This window comes from Ambystoma mexicanum, chromosome 6q (assembly GCF_040938575.1).
Source record: "Ambystoma mexicanum isolate Mex_15411 chromosome 6q, UKY_AmexF1_1, whole genome shotgun sequence".
Classification (NCBI taxonomy): Eukaryota; Metazoa; Chordata; class Amphibia; order Caudata; family Ambystomatidae; genus Ambystoma; species Ambystoma mexicanum.
In genome coordinates, this window is record NC_090937.1 from 1,569,827,696 (window position 1) to 1,569,851,691 (window position 23,996).

The 23,996-nt window shown below is 48.1% G+C and overlaps 1 protein-coding gene across 9 annotated transcripts in view; it reads left to right on the top strand.

Moving 5' to 3' along the window:
• Positions 1-23,996, top strand: part of DYSF (dysferlin) — a 1,254,081-nt gene that overhangs the window by 1,047,867 nt on the left and 182,218 nt on the right. For all 9 annotated transcript variants that reach the window (XM_069632290.1, XM_069632293.1, XM_069632296.1 and 6 more), the window contains 3 exons: positions 11,136-11,264; positions 17,174-17,329; positions 22,633-22,724. In XM_069632290.1, coding sequence (XP_069488391.1) covers positions 11,136-11,264; positions 17,174-17,329; positions 22,633-22,724 — 377 coding nt within the window. The remainder of the gene's footprint in view (positions 1-11,135; positions 11,265-17,173; positions 17,330-22,632; positions 22,725-23,996) is intronic.

Here is a 23,996-nt window from a genome sequence, read left to right on the forward strand (position 1 = left end):
CCTGAGTTTTCTCTCACATCTACCCATTCTGTGTCATGGCACATTCGGGTCCTTTGAAGACTTCTAGTTTTTGGAGTGTGTGTTATTAAGTTTGGGTCATAGGGGCTCTTGTCCGCCAACAACACATTTCTGACTTTTGTTGGTACTGTTGCTGTCCTTCGGTTTCTTTGTGGTTTTAGCAGTCTGTGGTTATGGTCAGAGGGGTTACGGTTAAGGGGTTGCGGGTCTTGCAGTCTGATAGCTAGCTAGACTCTAATATAGCAATAAAACCTGAACCAACAGCCCAGACCATGTAGTAATGACCCGGGCCAAGTTTACACCCAGATCAGGTTGTATTGCTATTTGCACTCTGTGTTTTTAATCTGTAAACCCGGCATACAGAAAGCAATATATTTTGTTTGAATGAGCGGCACATGCTCACAGTATCCCATTCATTCAAACAAAACACTTACCTAAGATGGCCACCGTGGACATGACTCTTTCATTTCCATGGTGGCCAGAGATGTGGCAGTGGTGTTAATGCTGCCGCTAGAGGACTCTGGTAAGTGGGGTGGGGGTGAAGGTAAAGAGACTGGAGGGGGAGGGAGAGGAATAGGGAAGGAGTGAGAGGTGGGGGAAAATGGCAGGGTAGGTGTGAGCAGCCTTCAGTTTGCTCTGAAAATGGGTATTGGATAGTTGAATTCAGTTTGTGATCTGAGCAACCTAATAGCGTCACCCGGCCCTGGTGGTAATTCTCTTTTTGACATTTCTTTCTTTAAGCATAAATAGATCTAGTTGTATTATACCTAGTTGTGCCAAAAGAGCATACTTTTCTAAACGTGACAACATCTTGAATAATATGGTGTCTTTTGAAGGACCCACATTTTTGACCTATTCCTGAAAAACATCAGCTCCTTAGAATTTTTTTAACCTATAGTTTTTATCACTGGATTTTCATCTCATTTGATGCCAATTAGATCTTGAAAACCAATCCAACATGGCGGCTGACCTATTTAGCTTCTTTTAAAACAGACTCAGGACTGCAATGCATATCTGCTACTGAGCATGCTCAGACAGACATGCATTTCTGCTACAGAGCATTCTCAGACAGACATGCATCTCTGCTATGTAGCGTGCTCAGACAGCCATGCATCTCTGCTACGGAACATGCTCAGACAGACATGCATCTCTGCTAAGGAGCCTGCTCAGACAGACATGCATCTCTACTACATAGCATGCTCAGACAGACATGCATCTCTGCTATGGAGCATGCTCAGACATACATGCATCACTGCTATGGAGCATTCTCAGACAGACATGCATCTCTGCTATGGAGCATGCTCAGACAGACATGCATCTCTGCTATGAAGCATGCTCAGACAGACATGCATCTCTGCTACGGAGCATGCTCAGACAGACATGCATCTCTGCTACAGAGCATGCTCAGTCAGACATGCATCTCTGCTACGGAGCATGCTCAGACAGACATGCATCTCTGCTACGGAGCATTCTCAGACAGACATGCATCTCTGCTACGGCGCATGCTCAGACAGACATGCATCTCTGCTACATAGCAGGCTCAGACAGACATGCATCTCTGCAACGGAGCATGCTCAGACAGACATACATCTCTGCTACGGAGCATGCTCGGACAGACATGCATCTCTGCTACGGAGCATGCTCAGACAGATATGCATCTCTGCTATGGAGCATGCTCGGACAGACATGCATCTCTGCTATGGAGCATGCTCAGACAGACATGCATCTCTGCTATGGAGCATTCTCAGACAGACATGCATCTTTGCTACGGAGCATGCTCAGACAGACATGCATCTCTGCTACATAGCAGGCTCAGACAGACATGCATCTCTGCTACGGAGCAGGCTCAGACAGACATGCATCTCTGCTACGGAGCATGCTCAGACAGACATGCATCTCTGCTACGGAGCATGCTCAGACAGACATGCATCTCTGCTATGGAGCATTCTCAGACAGACATGCATCTCTGCTACGGAGCATGCTCAGACAGACATGCATCTCTGCTACATAGCAGGCTCAGACAGACATGCATCTCTGCAACGGAGCATGCTCAGACAGACATGCATCTCTGCTACAGAGCATGCTCAGACAGACATGCATCTCTGCTACAGAGCATGCTCAGACAGACATGCATCTCTGCTACGTAGCAGGCTCAGACAGACATGTATCTCTGCAACGGAGCATGCTCAGACAGACATGCATCTCTGCTACGGAGCATGCTCAGACAGACATGCATCTCTGCCACGTAGCAGGCTCAGACAGACATGTATCTCTGCAACGGAGCATGCTCAGACAGACATGCATCTCTGCTACGGAGCATGCTCAGACAGACATACATCTCTGCCACGTAGCAGGCTCAGACAGACATGCATCTCTGCTACGTAGCAGGCTCAGACAAACATGCATCTCTGCAACGGAGCATGCTCAGACAGAACGCATACACTTTCCTGTCCATCAGAGAAAATCCATACGAAGTCTAGCTCCCAGGCAGCAGTGAAAGAAAGTTTTGGAAAGCAAAGCTGGTGGTTTTTAATAATAGAGATCTGGAGAGCTGGTAGAAGAGGGGACAAGATCTGTGGAGTGTAGAAGGTGACCTTCAGAGGAGTGAGGAAGAGGCAGGCAGAAAAACCCAGCGAGTGGAGAAAGGCAGCGAGAAAGTGAAAACCCAGCGAGTGGAGGAATGCAGAGTGAAAGTGAAAACCAAGCGAGTGGAGGAATGCAGAGTGAAAGTGAAAACCCACAGAGTGGAGGATGTGGAATGGAAGAGAAAGCCCAGGGGTGGAGTAAGGTGGAATGAAAGTGAAAATCCGGTGAATGGAAGGTGGAGTGGAAGAGAAAACCCAGAGAGTGGAGGAAGGTAGAGAGAAGCAGAGAAAATCGAAAGAGTGGAGGAAGATGCAGAGAAACAGAAATTAAAGTCAGCTGAAGGCGAGTCAACAGAAATTAAAGTCAGCTGAGAAAGGTTGAAGAAGAGAATGCCAAAGAAAAGGAGAGGAGGGCAAGATTGGCAGCTTTCCTCCCTAAGAGGAGAAATGTGCACCGAACCCACGAGAGGAAATTCAGAGGTGGCGATCCGTGAACAGGCAGGTTCTAAGGTCTGTGAGGAGGCAGAAGAGGAGAAGAAGGTGAGCCTGCAGCCTTGAGCTGGATGCAGAGGAGTAGAAGGTGAGCCTGCAGCTTTGAGCTAGATGCAGAGTAGAAGGTGAGCCTGCAGCCTTGAGCTGGATGCAGAGGAGAAGAAGGTGAGCCTGCAGCTTTGAGCTAGATGCAGAGGAGAATAAGGCGAGCCTGCATCCTTGAGCTGGAGGCAGAGGAGAAGAAGGTGAGCCTGCAGCCTTGAGCTGGATGCAGAGTAGAAGGTGAGCCTGCAGCCTTGAGCTGGATGCAGAGTAGAAGGTGAGCCTGCAGCCTTGAGTTGGATGCAGAGGAGAAGAAGGCGAGCCTGCAGCCTTGAGTTGGATGCAGAGGAGAAGAAGGCGAGCCTGCAGCCATGAGATGATGCAGAGGAGAAGAAGGCGAGCCTGCATCCTTGAGCTGGAGGCAGAGGAGAAGAAGGTGAGCCTGCAGCCTTGAGCTGGATGCAGAGTAGAAGGTGAGCCTGCAGCCTTGAGCTGGATGCAGAGTAGAAGGTGAGCCTGCAGCCTTGAGCTGGCTGCAGAGGAGAAGAAGGTGAGCCTGCAGCCATGAGATGATGCAGAGGAGAAGAAGGTGAGCCTGCATCCTTGAGCTGGAGGCAGAGGAGAAGAAGGTGAGCCTGCAGCCTTGAGCTGGGGGCAGAGGAGAAGAAGGCGAGCCTGCAGCCATGAGATGATGCAGAGGAGAAGAAGGTGAGCCTGCATCCTTGAGCTGGAGGCAGAGGAGAAGAAGGTGAGCCTGCAGCCTTGAGCTGGGGGCAGAGGAGAAGAAGGCGAGCCTGCAGCCATGAGATGATGCAGAGGAGAAGAAGGTGAGCCTGCATCCTTGAGCTGGAGGCAGAGGAGAAGAAGGTGAGCCTGCAGCCTTGAGCTGGGGGCAGAGGAGAAGAAGGTGAGCCTGCAGCCTTGAGCTGGATGCAGAGGAGAAGGTGAGCCTGCAGCCTTGAGCTGGATGCAGAGTAGAAGGTGAGCCTGCAGCTTTGAGCTGGATGCAGAGTAGAAGGTGAGCCTGCAGCTTTGAGCTGGATGCAGAGTAGAAGGTGAGCCTGCAGCCTTGAGCTGGATGCAGATTAGAAAGTGAGCCTTCAGCCTTGAGCTGGATGCAGAGGAGAAGAAGGCGAGCCTGCAGCCTTGAGCTGGATGCAGAGTAGAAGGTGAGCCTGCAGCCTTGAGCTGGATGCAGAGTAGAAAGTGAGCCTTCAGCCTTGAGCTGGATGCAGAGGAGAAGAAGGCGAGCCTGCAGCCCTGAGCTGGATGCAGAGTAGAAGGTGAGCCTGCAGCCTTGAGCTGGATGCAGAGTAGAAGGTGAGCCTGCAGCCTTGAGCTGGATGCAGAGGAGAAGAAGGCGAGCATGCAGCCTTGAGCTGGATGCAGACTAGAAGGTGAGCCTGCAGCCGTGAGCTGGATGCAGAGGAGAAGAAGGCGAGCCTGCAGCCTTGAGCTGGATGCAGAGTAGAAGGTGAGCCTGCAGCCTTGAGCTGGAGGCAGAGGAGATGAAGGTGAGCCTGCAGCCTTGAGCTGGATGCAGAGGAGAAGAAGGTGAGCATGCAGCCTTGAGCTGGTTGCAGAGGAGAAGAAGGTGAGCCTGCAGCCTTGAGCTGGATGCAGAGGAGAAGAAGGCGAGCCTGCAGCCTTGAGATGGATGCAGAGTAGAAGGTGAGCCTGCAGCCTTGAGCTGGATGCAGAGTAGAAGGTGAGCCTGCAGCCTTGAGCTGGATGCAGAGTAGAAGGTGAGCCTGCAGCCTTGAGCTGGCTGCAGAGGAGAAGAAGGTGAGCCTGCAGCCTTGAGCTGGATGCAGAGGAGAAGAAGGAGAGCCTGCAGCCTTGAGCTGGATGCAGAGGAGAAGAAGGTTAGCCTGCAGCCTTGAGCTGGAGGCACAGGAGAAGAGGGCGAGCCTGCAGCCTTGAGCTGGAGGCAGAGGAGAAGAAGGCGAGCCTGCAGCCTTGAGCTGGATGCAGAGTAGAAGGTGAGCCTGCAGCCTTGAGCTAGGTGCAGAGGAGAAGAAGGCGAACCTGCAGACTTGAGCTGGAGGCAGAGGAGAAGAAGGTGAGCCTGCAGCCTTGAGCTGGAGGCAGAGGAGAAGAAGGCGAGCCTGCAGCCTTGAGCTGGATGCAGAGTAGAAGGTGAGCCTGCAGCCTTGAGCTGGATGCAAGATTATTATTTCTGCCTCGGGGAAAGTTCTAAGAGGGTGGAACAACTGCTTGAGAAAGGCCACTTTTAAGGCGATAACTAATGGTCCTGACCACTATTTTGCCACCATTTACATGTATTCAGTTGCTGGCATACAGCCTTGGATTGCTGCTGGTGAAGGATATTAAGATATATCAGGCCTTCTTTTCCTTGGTTACCTGAATGCGGGGATTGTTAGCGCATCAGTAGTTTATAAGAGCAAATGAGTGCAACAGAAGAGGCATGTAATGATGGTTAACACAGCTGTTGACAAATAATAACTGGAATCATTTTTTAAAAATATTTTTAATTATGTTGGAAAGTTGGTTAATGGAAGAGTGACTGAAGGCAATGCCAAGGGACCTGGTTGCATCTTGGTTGATGTAGAAGGGCTGTAGGATAGTGTTTTACACTCGGTGAATTGTGAGGGACAGGGGACCCGGTAGTTGTCTGCATGGTGAGTTTATGAAGGATCGTAATAATGCCTTTGGTTAAGTGTGAGGGGCTGTTTATGATATGATATGATAGGTTATTTATAGCACGCTTAATACCCAGAGGTTTCTAAGCGCGGACCCGGGGATCGAACCTGTGTTGCTCTGTGTCGTGTCGCTTCCAAGGTGAGCACGTTGCCCCTGACCTATCCTCCCGATATCCTTTCAGTGAAGTAGGCTTGCTTGGTATTTCCAGTTTGCTTTGGCTTTCAGAATAGAAATTAAAGGCAAGAAAGGAGGTGGGGAATTACAACTGACAGCAACTTCATTTTGCGAAATGCAGTTAAGTTTGGGGCGGTGGGAGTATAGGGTACTTTATTTACCCGTGCATTGTTTGGTAGACTAATTGATTTTTTGAGAGGGCCTCGTGTGCCAGGCAAATCTGAAAGATTGGCTGAGTTCTGACCAGCGGGGATAAGACGGGGCTGGACCATGTTAGACATTAATACACTCAGGGAGTGAGAGGAGGTTTTTCCTTATGTCTTGGTGTTGAAGTATTTGGCCATCAAGAATAAGCAGCTTTAGTGGGTAGCATGGAGGTGGGGGTACTAGAAGTGGACAAAATGGATGGACAGCGTGAGGATTTCGGGCAAAATGCATGTAAAGAACCAGGGGTGTTGCTAGGTCTGGAAAAGACCTATGCCTACGCTAATGTCGGGTCTGTTGGGACTCAGGGCTAGCTAGTCTGTTGGTTGTAGCCACTGAGCTTCTATCCGGGGCTACAACCAAAAGACCCGGGTCTATAGTCGCCTCAGCCCCCCCTTACTAACGCCTCTACAAAGAACGAATGTACGGTAGGTGGTGTATGTATCGTAATGGAGCATGATTGACAGTCAAAAGTTTGAGTTGGATGCGCAACGCTGCATAGGGAGGCTTTCGGTTAGCGATTGAGGGTTAACATGAGCAGCCATGTTGGACAAAGTAGGGTTAGGGCTAGGGGGAAAAGGGAATGGCGAGATGGAGCCACACATTAGATTGTACACTTGGGAGGCGTCAAGAATCGTACAAGGATCAAAGATAGTTCAGACGTGGATTGTGTTTTCCAACAGGTCTTCCTTAGGGTCTTTATAGGGAGAAGCCAAGGCAATACTTTGGGGTCGAAGAATGCAAATAACAATAACTCCAAACTCTGCTGGTTGGTTGTGCACCAAATTATGTTAAGGGTCTCTTTGGAAGGCTCGAAAGGTCAAAAGTTAAAGTCCTTTCCGTTTTTTTTAGGGCTGGGCCTTAGTCCCGCTAAGCAGCTAACAAAAACAAAGCAAATATGGAGCTCTGTACTAAGTGTCCCAATTAAAACAAAACATATTTACAAAGAAAATGTTTCACACAGTTCCTGTTGTTTCAATGTATAAAACAAGTCTCTGATGTTCATAGCTTCGAAAATGTCCATGGCCTTGTGCAGCTGAGGGAGAGTGGGAGCCCTTCTCGCAGGCCTCAGATTTGCACTGGAGCTTGTGGGTGAAGACAGGAGACCATCACAATATCTTTACAGGCTCCTGCATAAGCCTCTCACCCCGAACTCACTCAGGGTCTGGATTATACGACTTCCAATCCCAAACTGTCTCCTGCTTGATGTCCTGCCACAATTGAGTAAGTACCTGGTGGAACTTCTCTTGTTGCTTCCATCGCTTCATCTTTATCTGTGTGCTCTTCCCATGCGTGGCCTATGCCGTGCATCTGGCTGGTTGCTCCACCCATCCGAGGCCTCCTGATCCCATGCGTGGCCTATGCCGTGCATGTGGCTGGTTGCTCCACCCATCCGAGGCCTCCTGATCCCATGCGTGGCCTATGCCGTGCATCTGGCTGGTTGCTCCACCCATCCGAGACCTCCTGATCCCATGCGTGGCCTATGCCGTGCATCTGGCTGGTTGCTCCACCCATCGGAGGCCTCCTGATCCCATGCGTGGCCTATGCCGTGCATCTGGCTGGTTGCTCCACCCATCCGAGGCCTCCTGATCCCATGCGTGGCCTATGCCGTGCATCTGGCTGGTTGCTCCACCCATCCGAGGCCTCCTGATCCCATGCGTGGCCTATGCCGTGCATCTGGCTGGTTGCTCCACCCATCCGAGGCCTCCTGATCCCATGCGTGGCCTATGCCGTGCATCTGGCTGGTTGCTCCACCCATCCGAGGCCTCCTGATCCCATGCGTGGCCTATGCCGTGCATCTGGCTGGTTGCTCCACCCATCCGAGGCCTCCTGATCCCATGCGTGGCCTATGCCGTGCATCTGGCTGGTTGCTCCACCCATCCGAGGCCTCCTGATCCCATGCGTGGCCTATGCCGTGCATCTGGCTGGTTGCTCCACCCATCCGAGGCCTCCTGATCCCATGCGTGGCCTATGCCGTGCATCTGGCTGGTTGCTCCACCCATCCGAGGCCTCCTGATCCCATGCGTGGCCTATGCCGTGCATCTGGCTGGTTCCTCCACCCATCCGAGGCCTCCTGATCCCATGCGTGGCCTATGCCGTGCATCTGGCTGGATGCTCCACCCATCCGAGGCCTCCTGATCCCATGCGTGGCCTATGCCGTGCATCTGGCTGGATGCTCCACCCATCCGAGGCCTCCTGATCCCATGCGTGGCCTATGCCGTGCATCTGGCTGGATGCTCAATCCATCCGAGGCCTCCTGATCACATGCGTGGCCTATGCCGTGCATCTGGCTGGTTGCTCCACCCATCCGAGGCCTCCTGATCCCATGCGTGGCCTATGCCGTGCATCTTGCTGGTTGCTCCACCCATCCGAGGCCTCCTGATCCCATGCGTGGCCTATGCCGTGCATCTGGCTGATTGCTCCACCCATCCGAGGCCTCCTGATCCCATGCGTGGCCTATGCCTTGCATGTGACTGGCCGTGCATCTGGCTGATTGCTCCACCCATCCGAGGTCTCCTGATCCCATGTGTGGCCTATGCCGTGCATCTGGCTGGTTGCTCCACCCATCCGAGGCCTCCTGATCCCATGCGTGGCCTATGCCGTGCATCTGGCTGATTGCTCCACCCATCCGAGGCCTCCTGATCCCATGCGTGGCCTATGCCTTGCATGTGACTGGCCGTGCATCTGGCTGATTGCTCCACCCATCCGAGGCCTCCTGATCCCATGCGTGGCCTATGCCGTGCATCTGGCTGATTGCTCCACCCATCCGAGACCTCCTGATCCCATGCGTGGCCTATGCCGTGCATCTGGCTGGTTGCTCCACCCATCCGAGGCCTCCTGATCCCATGCGTGGCCTATGCCGTGCATCTGGCTGGTTGCTCCACCCATCCGAGGCCTCCTGATCCCATGCGTGGCCTATGCCGTGCATCTGGCTGGTTGCTCCACCCATCCGAGGCCTCCTGATCCCATGCGTGGCCTATGCCGTGCATCTGGCTGGTTCCTCCACCCATCCGAGGCCTCCTGATCCCATGCGTGGCCTATGCCGTGCATCTGGCTGGATGCTCCACCCATCCGAGGCCTCCTGATCCCATGCGTGGCCTATGCCGTGCATCTGGCTGGATGCTCCACCCATCCGAGGCCTCCTGATCCCATGCGTGGCCTATGCCGTGCATCTGGCTGGATGCTCAATCCATCCGAGGCCTCCTGATCACATGCGTGGCCTATGCCGTGCATCTGGCTGGTTGCTCCACCCATCCGAGGCCTCCTGATCCCATGCGTGGCCTATGCCGTGCATCTGGCTGGTTGCTCCACCCATCCGAGGCCTCCTGATCCCATGCGTGGCCTATGCCGTGCATCTGGCTGATTGCTCCACCCATCCGAGGCCTCCTGATCCCATGCGTGGCCTATGCCTTGCATGTGACTGGCCGTGCATCTGGCTGATTGCTCCACCCATCCGAGGTCTCCTGATCCCATGCGTGGCCTATGCCGTGCATCTGGCTGGTTGCTCCACCCATCCGAGGCCTCCTGATCCCATGCGTGGCCTATGCCGTGCATCTGGCTGATTGCTCCACCCATCCGAGGCCTCCTGATCCCATGCGTGGCCTATGCCTTGCATGTGACTGGCCGTGCATCTGGCTGATTGCTCCACCCATCCGAGGCCTCCTGATCCCATGCGTGGCCTATGCCGTGCATCTGGCTGATTGCTCCACCCATCCGAGGCCTCCTGATCCCATGCGTGGCCTATGCCTTGCATGTGACTGGCCGTGCATCTGGCTGATTGCTCCACCCATCCGAGGCCTCCTGATCCCATGCGTGGCCTATGCCGTGCATCTGGCTGGTTTGCTCCACCCATCCGAGGCCTCCTGATCCCATGCGTGGCCTATGCCTTGCATGTGACTGGCCGTGCATCTGGCTGATTGCTCCACCCATCCGAGGTCTCCTGATCCCATGCGTGGCCTATGCCGTGCATCTGGCTGGTTGCTCCACCCATCCGAGGCCTCCTGATCCCATGCGTGGCCTATGCCGTGCATGTGACTGGTTGCTCCACCCATCCGAGGCCTCCTGATCCCATGCGTGGCCTATGCCGTGCATCTGGCTGGTTGCTCCACCCATCCGAGGCCTCCTGATCCCATGCGTGGCCTATGCCGTGCATGTGACTGGTTGCTCCACCCATCCGAGGCCTCCTGATCCCATGCGTGGCCTATGCCGTGCATCTGGCTGGTTGCTCCACCCATCCGAGGCCTCCTGATCCCATGCGTGGCCTAATGTGGGTAACCACTGGGTTCTCCCCAAACCCTTCCTCGGCCTAGCATCACCTGACGTGTTGCAGTTACCAGCACCTTTGACCCCCTTGATGACCCCACCATCCACCAGTAAAATCTGGTAGGAGATTTTCGGTTACATGTCTTTATATCAAAACCTTATATAAAGAATGAACATATAGCAAAACTTTTAACAAATTATTATTTTTATTTTCTTTTTGGGGCGGTCCCCCCAATACCCCTGTTTCCCACCCTTAAAAACCCACCCCAACCATTTCCCCACAAGATTTAACCCTTTACCCCACCCCTAAGTGCATTCTTCATAAAATGTGTAATTATAAAATAATCGATATATGTTCATTCTTTATAAGATTTTCGATATAAACACTGCATACCTCATCACAGAGGGCAGTTCATTAAAGAAGGGTGGCTTCTCCCTCCCACATACGCAGAAACAAGAATGACAGGATAAAATAATACAATTAAATCCCAAAGGGAAGAAAGCATAATAATTTGGTTAAAAAAATTGCTGTTCATGGAACGTCCAAATAAATGTTTGAAAAAAAAGAGTACCCCAGGATTGGCATATAATCCTATATAATATCACGGAAACGCACATTTGAAAATTAAGCCAAATTGTTATCACCACCAGGACGGTATTTCTACGCTGTTTAACACCCTCTTTTTTTTGCAGGTCTATGAGTCAGAATTAGAGAGTCTGGAGGAGCACAATGGCCTTACAGACTTTTGTCAGACCTTCAAGTTAAATCGTGGCAAGACGCAAGATGAAAACGACGACCCGACCGTCGTGGGGGAATTCAAGGTTTGTTTGCCTTCTATTGGCTGATCAGATAGGGGTGGACAAGGGGGGCTACGGGCCACCTTATGAAAACGCCGGACCCTCCACCTGCCCATTCAGTTATGTCTGTTTGTTTTGGTGTGCCACCCCAAGATTCCCAGTGTGGCCACCCCTATAGAAACTGTCTGGGGGCACCACTGGCTGGGCATGGGCATGTGTTTGAGAGTAAGGGACCCTGCTTGCATCATGACTTCAAACAATGTCTTAATCATGTGATAAACCATTGTGTAAGGTCAAGCTTTTGTTTATTGTTTCATCTTTGGTTGTTCACAGTAGTAGAAGAGTACCAGAAGAAGTAGTGGAACTGTGGTCTTGGCAGGGGAGAGGGTAGGTGGAAGCCTAGTGTAACATGTGACACGTGTTGCGGCCATTGCATTCCAATAGTCTAAGAGGCGAATAAGTGATGTGCCAATTACAAATTTACACTTGCACAAGGACATGAATGGACAAATCCTCTATACAGAATGGTGAATATGGTTGTAAAAAGTAGAGGAATGGTAAAAAAAAAAATAAAAGGTAGCGGAACACTGGTCCTGACCATTCCCGCTCACTTCGATCACTGGTTGTTCATGGCTTGAGACTGCCGCAAGTCTCTGTTACTGTAACATAATCAGTTATCTAAACTTAAGAACCCCCAAAACCCAGAGGAAAATGTGCAGCTGCCAATGATCCATCCCTTCTTTAGCTCCTGTTATTCCTCCTTCTGTTAGTCTGAAGCCAGCTACCCCCCAGAGGTGTGAATAGCGATAGCATGAAAGCTAACTATTGTGGTATGCTTCACGGCACACAAACCTGGCCAAAAACACTATCGTTTTGTGGGTTCACATTACTCCATAAATTACTCACTCACTGATCTGATGTTTATGTGGCCAGCAATCGTGTAGCAGATGGCAATATGTGATTGGAAGCCAAAATATTATTATTATTAATTAATATTATTAGGTTATGTATTGAGTGTAGCCGAGCTGCAGGAAGCAACCGAGCGATTTACAATCATAGAGGGAAGTACACAGTGAGCAGTGAGGAAAAGCGCCTTGAAACAGCTTGGTGCATAGGCGCATTATAAATACCCAGAGGCATAGACGGGGAAGGGCCTGAGCGGGCAAGGCCCACCCAAACTCTGTAATTGCCCACTCAGCAGCACTTTGTGGGCATATTTACAGATGTTAGTGTCACTGAGGTGGCCCTGACTATATTAACTTCTGGCCACACTTCTTATACCTTCCTGGCTACGCCGTTGTAAATACCCAATAAATAAGCAAATAAACAATCAAATAAATAAATAAATAAATAAATACATAAATAAATAAATAAATAAATGCAGATCGCCAGAGATCAGTACAGGAGAGCGGGGACTAACCATAGGGAGGGGTCAGGACGAGGAGCTGAACACCCCGTCTCAGGTTACATGGGGCATGGAGGAGGTGTAGACCAAAGTGTTAGCGAGGACGCAAAAACATTTGAGGATATACCTGAGGTTTTACATAATGCCACCCAAACAAACATCTCATATGCCAAGGGCCACAAACGTCCCGTTTCGTTGAGTTAAAAAATAAACTGCTGGATTGGGAAATGAAGCCAACCGTACGTTAACAGGAAAATGACAGATCACTATCACCAAAGCGTGGTGTCTGGGGCCGCAAGTGTGGTATTGCAACACTAACGTTTTAAAAGTTGATACATAAATATCACACAATAGAAGTCAGGAATTGGGGTTCCTTTGCAATAAAATGACCTGGTAAACTACTAGGGGCCCGATTCATGGAACATTTAGCACTGTTGCAAAGTGACTTGCAAGGCCAACAAATACCCTGATTCACAGTGCGGTGCAAAGTGTATTTTTTGCAGCGCCAATTGACTTTGCACCAGTTTTGCATCAGTGCAAAGTCACTTTGCACTGCTAAAATATCCTTGGCACGGGCCATAGGCATTATCTCGCAACAGGCAGGCACAAGGACAATTCTCAAATAAGAGCAATTGAGCCCCAGTTTTAGTGGGTGATGTTACCCCCAGATAACGGGCCAACATGGTTCAGTTTACAGCTCCATTTTCTGAACAAATAGGACACATATCGATTGGATTAAAGGCAGTTCTGAAGAGAACACATGAATGATTCCAATACTGTGATGCCAGTGTTTAGCAGCGCACCAGAAGACTTATCAGAAGCAAATCATTCCTGTGCCTCTCAGAGATTGTGCACTTGTAGAAACAGTAGACACTCATCTGTCAGATATTTGTGCAACATTGCTTGAGTAGTGTATGGTACTGCTAGCCAGTATCACACTGACCTAAATGATAATCGTCCGCTATTTGCTAGAAGTTTTACATACTGCAGCTGCAGATGGAGGGCCTGATTCATTACATTTTTTTGCACGATTTCTGCAGTGCAAATTCCGCGCAAAGTCATTTTGTACTGCAAAAATGACCATGCACTGACTTTGCACTGCAGAAATACAGTTTGCAAAGTTCCATGAATCAGGGTTTGTGTCGGTGCAAAGTCACTTTTCAGCAGTGCAAATAATTCCATGAATCGAGCCCTATATAATGTTTGATCTGCTACCATAAAGAAATCAGAACAATGCTGCTACTGGTATATTTGCAAGGGCTCAGCGGACGTGTTAAGTTACTTCCAAATAACAGAGTATTGCTCAGTAATGAAAAATAAACACATACATACTGGCACGCAAACTGAACTTGCACTTCAAACCCAAATTCATATTCACCATAAACAACAACTGATGCTCTTTACAACAGATCGCCCCGTGATTACTGCAGACCTGCAGCCCCTGGAATTGATTTAAAGAAACATTTCCTCATTTATATATATTTTTTGTTTATACCAGGCCTAATACCGTGAGTTCCGTTTCTAAGCGCAGATCCAGGGTTCGAACCTCACCAGCACGTTACGTTGCCCCTGAACTTGGCATCCTTTTAGTTGGCACCGCACTTGGCCTGCGATGCATGACTGACTGTAAACTGACACAGCTAAGAGGGCAACTTTTCCTCAGTTTTCATAAACAAATACCAACAGTAACCAGAGTCATTTCCCTTTTTATTGATCAGGGTTGATCCCTTAATTATGTTTGTCCATATTGCCCCAAGCTGCTTCAATTTAGCCCCCGAAATTGCTCCAAGCCACAGTCGTGGCGCCTTGAAGATTTGCCAGTGCCAGTTTCAGGTGCGCCCTCAAACATTTCACTTGATCACCAGAATTAATTCATGCACCTTTCCCGTTGTCTGCATTATTTCTTCGCTGCACTTACATTTTGCACAGAACTGATCCATTCCACATATTCCCCCTAATATTTGCACAATTCCACTTTTCCCCTACAATTACCCATATCCCTTTTACATTGACCCCAGAATTTCCCATTGTTCTTTCCCATTGACCCAGAACTGCCTAATGACACGTATGCCTATAATTATTGATCCATTACAATTTCACATTGCTACCGTGCATGCACAATGCCGTGTTCATGTTGGGCCAGAGGAGGTCTTCTGACTAAAGTCTTCCCAAAAATGTCTATTGTCAATTTCACTTTGCCCTTAGAATTGCATCATTTTATTTATTTATTTATTTGACACTTGTAAAGCGCGCCTAATCCGTAGGTATCTGCCACTGATATCATGTCACTGATTTCCCACAGATTTGCCCCATGCCATTTTCAAGATCCCCACAATTGCCACAGGCCTCCTACACTTTGTCTCCAGAATTGGGCTATGTTTAATGTTGCCCAACATATTTGACACATTCCATTTTCACCATCCTCCATAATAGCCCCATGCCCTTTTCCCTTTACTGCTGGAACTGCTCCATGACAATACCGTCTTGCCACCACATTTCCCAGATGGCACTTCGTGAGTGGCGAGTGACCCGACCCATTTGGCATCCACTAACTCATTGTGGTGGGTGGCCCCACTGCTCCGTCGCTGTGTGCAGAAACCAGTCTAACTCTTAAGTAGTGGTAGACCTCCCCGTCCTAGGTCTCTCAGTCCACCCTCAAGAGTCAGATTACTTTGTAGGTTAAAGAGAATACAGTCACCAGTGCTACCCCTTGGTGGAGGTGGGAATGGCCTCACCATGCCGCCTCCACATGGTGGTTCGGAGGTTTGCGTTGAATGTCGGCCTCCTGAGTGGTGAACGTTCTGCTCACACCATACATTTGTTTGTCTGTGTGCAAGCTTTGCTTATCCATACATATGGACAGGCAATAGAGATTTCATGATTTACCTACGGGTGCTAACACCCACATTTGAAGGAATACCCAAACTGTAATGACCCCTACAGGACGGAAAACACCATGTGCCGTTCAGCCATGCGCTGCAGTGTTGGCACTTTGCCAACTGATGACTGTTATGGGTCACAGGAGTTCAGTGCAAAAGTAAATATACTCCTATTTCCTCCAAGATGAGTTCTGAAATTCTCTTCAACCGGGGCCTTCTGGGAAATCATTGTATTGCTCTTTGAAAGTGATCCGTTTCTTTGATTTTATTCTGGCAAATACAAAAGCGGTGCCTGTTGACCAAAGAATTATTAGGTCGAATTCATAAAGATATTTTAAATTAAAGAAAATGTGCCAGGTCTACCACAAACTCTCCTCTAGACAAATCACCAAATAGCAAATAGTTTTTTAAAATCTGATACACATAGCACTGCCAAGTAGAGAAATGAAAAGCTCATGAGAAATGCACTGGTTTGCACTAACATTTGCGCACAATCAGCATTTGTGTCTACAAATGATTGCATCCTTTCTTGCTGAAACACTTTTCACTGCATACAATGTGGGCAAAGCAGCTGCGCATGCTACAGAGAAAGCGGACGGGCTGAATGGGCGTGGCTGTGAAGCGCGGTCGAGGAGGTGGGCCAGGCTCGCTGACATGTCGACTAACCTGGAGCCAGTTTGCCCGTTCCATTTGGCTGAAATTACCAGCATGCTAGCCAATCAGCTGGCTATAACCCAAGAGCCTCCTGATTGCTTCTAATCATCAAGGGAATGCAGCCACTAAGAGCCCGTAGAATATTCCGGCCTTCTGATTGGACACATGTCCGGGCCTCTGATTGGACAAAATGAGCATTTACACCTTCTCCCCGCCTCCCCCCAAAAGGAATGAAAAGAAGTTCCTCTCTGCTGCTTTCAGAATTTCGTGATGATTCCACTTCTGCAAACAATTTCTTCCGCACCGTTGAGTGATCATAACTATAATATGGGGCACTGAGTGCAAGATAGAAACTGGTGCATAGTTAAGCTTTTGTCAATATTATTTATTTATTTACTTCCACCGCACCTTTAGCCCGTGAGCTTTGGGGCGCACAATTACACGCAGGGAATGATCATTAAAGACAGGACAAGCAAGGTAGCTCTTAATATTGTTAACTACTACTTGATATATGTATTATTTGCATTGGTTTATTAACTATGTTATTATTAATATATTTATGTATTTTGAAACTGTACAACTATCAAACTTTTTTTTTTATTACTGTGAACTGTTAATATTGTCATGACTTTTTCCATAAAGCATTAAATGATGCCGTCATGCAGATTGTCCAATCCGATGTGAACATTGCTGTTAGTTGTGGTGCGCAGGTGTGCAAGCTATTTAGGCTTAATCATCCACTGTTTTATGGCAACGATATGGCCTGTGCCCAGTAAATTATGCAATGTGAAAACGATGCAATCCTTGAGCACCATTACAGCCATGTGAAATGGCCCTATGGATCCGGCAGGTTAGCCACATTCTGGGTTCGACAGTACAAAACGAGAAGCAAATTAAAATGCGAAATAAAACAAACACCTCAAATACTTTGAAAGTGAAACAGTATTGGAAGTTTGTGGCCAGAGGTTCTAACTATTTAAAAAACATTTTTGTAGGGAACCTTCAAAATGTACCCACTCCCTGATGACCCTGCAGTGCCGATGCCCCCACGCCAATTCCACCAGCTTCCGGCACGCGGACCCCAGGAGTGCCTTGTAAGAATCTACATCGTTCGGGCCATCAACTTGCAGCCGAAGGATCCGAATGGCAAGGTAACGCGTGCTCAATGAGCCATAAAAAGATTAGATAGCTCAGCGAGTTGTGCACTCACTTCAGAGGCCATGGCTGGTCTTGATCCTTCCGAGGACCAATACATTGGTTACAAATGCCAGCTAATTTCATAGTGCTTAGAAAATACAACAATCCGGCAAGAAGTGTTGTACATAAATATTATTATTGTTATTAATATAGAATAAATAATAATGCTGTTTTTTAGTGACATAGACCTGAGAGGTAGCTAACATGGGGTAAACAATTCTTCAGACTTCATGCCTTTGGAAAGCATGCAGAGACATGCAAAACATATAGACACTTAGAACATTATGATGAATTTTTAAAGTGCTGTTTGTTGATAATGATAATGATTGCTGACTATAATTCAGAGAAACAAGGTATCCCCTGTGTAAACTCCCAACAGCTTAACATTAAATGGGACCCCCTGATTGTCTCAACTCATCACACTGCTTTATCATCATTGCTTGATACCAGTCACAGTATATAAATGTACTCCCTCCTAAAGTTAAGGATAATTCAATTAATTGATCTTTTTCTGAAAATTGTTAGTTGTGGACATTGTATGAACTAACAAAAGAGGTTAAGTAATTTTAACATTCCATCATTTTCACGGTTTGAAAATGTCTATCTGACTTGTGCCTGATATTAAAGAGGTGGCCCTGTACACTCAAGGGCCCTTCTATGTCCAGGGCACAGTGTGCCCTACACACACACAGGCACACACACCCAAACACCCACCAACGCACGCACGCACATATTCTCTCTCTCGACCTCCCAATCTGTCGACCTCCCTCTCTCTCTCTTTCGACTTCCCTCTCTCTCGACCGACCTCCCTCTATCTCTCTCCTCTCTCTCGACCTCCCTCTCTCGACCTCTCTCTCGACCTCTCTCGCGACCTCCCGCTCTCTCTCTCTCTCTCACCAATATGTGGGCGTGACTCAGGAGGGGGTTGACTTATTTCAGCAGCATCTTGAGTCTCAACAGGAAGCCCTTTGATCTGCGGCTCCTTCACCAGCTCCTAAACATCCCTTTTGGATTAGACGCTTGTCATAATCTCTCTCTCTCTTCCCCAAATGGAAATTCTTATCTTTTGAACGACCATCGCCGTTTTCTTTTTTGATTCTCACATCTGAAACGGAGCGGGAATTATAAAAATAGGCTGTGTCGTGATAGGCCATTTAAGGCACGCTCCTACACCTGAGCTTACGGACCCCGCGTGGGTAGGATGCCCAGTACACCCGACACGCGTGAGTTCCATGTGCCCGCAGCCAGTGCCTCCATGTCTCCCTTGCACTCTGCTCTTGTGTATCTTTGTACCCGGGGGCGCATGTGGTCTGTATTTGTAGTGGGGGGCTGCATTGAAACCCTGGGTGGAATCTAGCTGTGCCGGCTTTTTTATATGTCCGAATGTCCTCATTATGCGTGAGATCAGCCTGTTTCTCCAGTATGTCAATATGTTACAATTATATGTTTGAGCGTTTCAACGGCGTACACTGTGAACTAGAGCATGTATGACATATCAGATGAACATCCAAACGTTGTGCTATATGTATAGTATTACACAGTGTAATCATTTTCATATTCTCCAAATTTGCTTGTAACAGATATCAAGTCATTTCACATTAGAATTAAAACATCTACCTAAAATGATGGGCATGCAAACACAGACCGTTCTTCCCCCGCGACATCGCGCCCTCCTTCTGTCTGTGTCCCTCTTTCCCTCTTTCCCATCCTCGTATCTTTTCCTGTTAAGGTGTGCGTCACGTGACCGTGATGTACCTGTATTTCCGGAAGTTGTTCGTACTGGAGAAGCCAGGCTGGCTGATCAGGAAGCCGGGTGATGAAAAGGTAACGCAAGGAAACAGCCCCAACCCAGCCCTAATGATACAGGTATGGATGGGGACCAACTCCTAATGCCACGAAAACTCTTCCCTGCGGATTTACGTGATGCCAAGACAGTGCAAGCACTGACAGGGAAGGTAAGTCCAAAAGTTCAAGGATACTGATTGAAGGTAGAAGAAGGGATCCTCTAAGTCCTTGCCGAGAGTTGATGAAGACACACAGAGGACCAGTAAGGACGACACTGTTCAGGTAGACTAGGCAAGGAGAACAGTCTGTAACTGGTTTCCAGAAGAAGCAGGTACAACTGGCGATGAAATGCTGACCAAAAGCAGGAATCCAAGTGAAACAAGAGAAAGGCCGCTGGGAATCAGGCCAAGGGCTGGTACCCTAGTGAAACAGGCAGGAAAAGGAACCCGGGGGTGGGGGGAACCAGAGAAGGCTGAGCCCCAGGAGAGGGAGACCCCCCAAGGGGAGAAGCAAGGACCCCAGGGGGGAGTTCAGGGAACCCAGACCTGAGGGAAACAGGAACTGAGAGGAAGAGGGCAGGCACAGGAACGGGAATCAAAGAAGGCAAAACAGGTGCAGGCAAACACAAGGCGAAGAGCAGCGGCGAGTGAGGAACACTATTTAAAGCACACGGCATGAAGCCGATGCTTGGAATGCGGGCCGGCCCGCACATGCGCCGCGGCCCTTCCGGAGTGGGAACGAGGCTTGGCACACAAGCTGGCGCCATCCTCTGCAGTGGTCCGAGGCGCATGCGTTCGCCCGCGGCTGGAAGACGGCAGCGAGTTCGGGCGTTGGGAGATCCATCTCTCGGTGAGCCGAACTCTGGGGTAGAGCTGCCAGGGCTGAGGACGTCGTCCCACAGCCCTCCAGGTGGGTACCCTAACATTTCGTTCCACAGACTAAGGTCTGGAACCTCCTGGCAGGGACCTGATATGTCAACTCGCGGACAAACCTATGCAATCTTGAGAGCACTTGAAAAGGAGCGTTGCCTAACTCATAGAATTATGCCAGTCAGATTGCACAGTGAGCTGAGCGCTCGTTTCTGACATCTATTCGTAACCTGCTGACACAGGTACGAACTCCGGCGGGGCCAACATAGCCTTTCATTCTTCCAAGGTGGATAAATTGAGTACCATGCAGTGGGTAATGATATCAACTATTTTTACCCTCAAGTGGGCTAACGCTACATAAAACCTGGTATTATATAATTAGGAACTAAACAGATTGACCCCACAAAGACTCACTAAATGAAAGTACACTTAAATTGCACCCTCCCGAGTTACTGAGCTTCTAAATAAATAGAAGGGTATCCCTTATACCAGCACCTGGAACTGCGGCAGAACTTATGAGGGTATGTAAACTACCTCCACTCTGCAAGGAATTCCGCTTTGCCACACATGAGCCAGGTCTGTGCCTAAAGAGCTTGTTATCTGGCTCTTGATGGCCTATAGGGCAATGCACAGTAGGCCAGCGTGGGCTGTCTTTGTAAAATGTACTCCCAAGAACACCACATGTTTTTCCAAGAACTTTGCACACGCTACTTCTAAAACTGTTTAATACCAAAAGGTCACAAATAGTCATTTGGGAACGTGGGACACTCTGTTGTTTTCGGCACTGGTCGGTTTTCTGCCACGGTTCCACCCCGCCGCCCCGCTCAATCAATTGATCACCCTCATGCATTTGGGGTGCACTCTTCTACAATTCCTGTGGTCATGCAGTGTATGATAGAAGTTCTGCCAATGACCTTTGATCTCGTGTGAACGGCTTTACTTAGGTTAGAGTTATATAGGTTTGTCTCCCTGCTGCCATCTCAGTTAAGTTCAATGCACAGCTTTTCCTCACCCACAGACCACAATCAATTGTTTGTATAACCATCATGCAAGTTTTCTTTTTATCCGCTGGACCAGTGCTGGGTAACCTGTGCCCTCCAGATGTTTTGACCTACAACTCCCATCAGCCGTAGCCGCTATAGTCAACTGTGTGGAATCGTAGGCCACCTGATGCCACCAACAGAGCTCCACAGATATCTGTCACAGAAATGGATCCTTATTTTATTACTGCCAGATCTGTAGGGGCACATCAAGGTAGAATGAATGTTAATGTGGAGAATTGCTCAGTGCAAAGAAGTAAGGATTACAAAAAGATATTAGCTTTATAGTTAAAGTACGTTTACCCAGCTAAGAAATACCCCCTTGGAGAATGGAAGATACTTTTTTTACTCCCTAAAGAATATTGTTTTTCCAATTTAAAACGTAGGAGCGGTGTTACTCCCTACATATGGTGAGAGCCCGCCTCTTGCTTTTTTTGGTTGATTTGGATAGCCAAAGCCATACTGATATCTCAAGACAATTCCCCCCACCCCTTTTAATCATGTCACTACAAACCATATAGTGTTTTAAACCCAGCTTAAGGTTCCTCACTGGAAGATTCAAAGATGTATCTATCTCTCTCACTCTACAACAACAATCCCTTTTTTGATGAGGGACATTCATTTAAAATCATTTTCCTAAATAGTGTTTTTAACTCCTCCAGGCAAAGTTACTACCTTGAGAAGATCTCTTAGTGAGTCCTCCTTCTATATCTTGCAAATGAATATGACTCTGATGTACTTTCAAAATGGTGGCAGCCAACATTGTACCTGCGTGCAATGCTGCACCTGATATATCTAGTGTCTCACATCACACCGACTTACCCTACACTATTAAACTTCAGTTTCCTATTCACTTCTCTCTATCAGAAGATCAGAGTGAATATTCAATGGCTTCTTTGATTCTTTTCTTTAATAGGTTTGTGGTGTTTTCTGAACTAATATAAGTAGCATAATGGATATATACCATGCCCTCCTTTGGTTTAAACATTCTTTTTAATATGGTTAGAAACCCGCCAACAAAGTTATGGTGGGTTTAAAAAGGATTGGAAAAAAACCTGTCACCTGAAATGAGAAAGTAGGATAATCTATTTGAGCCAAGACATACATGCCACAATGCCACCTAGTAGCCATCACTGGAAGTTCACCTCCAGTCCAGACCCACATGAGCAAGGCATTGTGGGTATGCAAATTAACCCAAATGCAAGTCATTTTTCTTTACCTTACAGGGCTGTGCTACTTTATACATAGCTTTATCAACCCAAGACAGACATTTCTCTAGCCTGCCAGAAAACTACATACCTAGGTTCACCCTTATTAGGGATCATCAGTGCAGTATAGTCTATATACTATGGTTGTGTGAGATTCCCTTTCCCACAGAAATCAAAACTACATGATTATATGTTTTCCTTTTCAAATGTTGGTACAGCATCCTTTGTAGTGTTGTGATATTATACAAAGTGCAGTGTTTTGATACCCTCCACTTGTAAGGGGATCAAGAATGTAGTTGAGGACCCTTTAAATGAATGTGATATAATGCCATCATGTTTCTCTTTATTTATTTAGTGTGATCCCTATGTGAAAATATCAGTAGGAAAAAAATCAGTTGTGGACCAAGACAATTACATCCCGTGCACGCTGGATCCAGTCTTTGGAAAGTAAGTTAGAGGTTAATTTTCTTCCATACAATTCAAGTGAACAAAGTGGCACCATGCAAGGTTGTGCCGATGGGAAGAGTGCAATGATGACTCCACATGTTTACGTCCTCAGGAACCCTAGTAGAGTCAAGCAAGATTTAGGCTCTCTGCATTAGAAGGATGCTTGTGGTTTATTGAAAACTGCTCATGTAAACCCTACCCACAGTACTTGATACCTTTGCTTAATATGTAACATATCCATCCAATTGGAAATTAAACATTCAGATACTCTTGGATCACACTTGCATGCTTTACTTTTATTGGCCAAATCATGTGGGGTAAGACTAGGTGGAAATAGCCTATATTGCAGCAGTAATTGTAGAAGAGGGAACAGTAGTTATAAACACATTTAGGGCCTATAAATACTACATATCTTGAATGACAACTTAAAAAAAGTATAACTGTGATATGTTTTAAAAAAATGCAATGATTAAAACATGTCACTACCTAGTCAGCCAAGCCATCACCTTAGCCCACATGGCTCATTACTGGAACCTTGGGCCTCATTTCGAGTGTAGCGGCCCGGAAACAAGTGTGCCACACCTTGTTTCTGGACTGCCATACTACGAGTCTGCCTACAGGGGCCATTGCGCACGGCAGAGAGGCACACCGGCCCCTGCAGGCAGACTTTTCACAGAAGCACCGGCACTGTTAGCACGGAATGAAGACTTACCGAATCCCCACACCTGACTTCCCGCTCCGCTGGGACTTGTAATGTCCTGGTGGCACCGGGAAGTCAGGCGGCGGATTTGGTGTTTCTTGGTTGGCAGCAACCCGCCGGTAGCAGCGGCGGGTTACCGCCAACCTTGTAAGGAGGCCTTGTCTTTATACTATTTCCAGATTTCAGAATATGCATTTCTTGGTTAAATATCTTGTTTTGGAGATGGCAGCTTAGCACAGGCCGGGCACAGGCAGGGCACAGGCCTATGTTTCATCACAGCTACCGGTAGTATAGCTCAGTGGCAACGCGCTCGTCTTGGAAGCAAGTTGAAACAAAGCAACACAGGTTTGAATCCCGGGTCCACGCTTAGAAACCTCTTCGGTATTAAGGGCATTATCAATTAAATTGTCAATTACAATTATAATGCTCCACATGTGCCCTTCTTTGTAAAATCCTGAGGAAGTGACAGGATGCACAAAAGTTGAGTGTTTAGGGTTTCTTTGTACTCTTTATGGAAACACTGGTGTAGGCCTCATTAGCACTGGGAATACATAGTTCCCCTGCATAGTGCT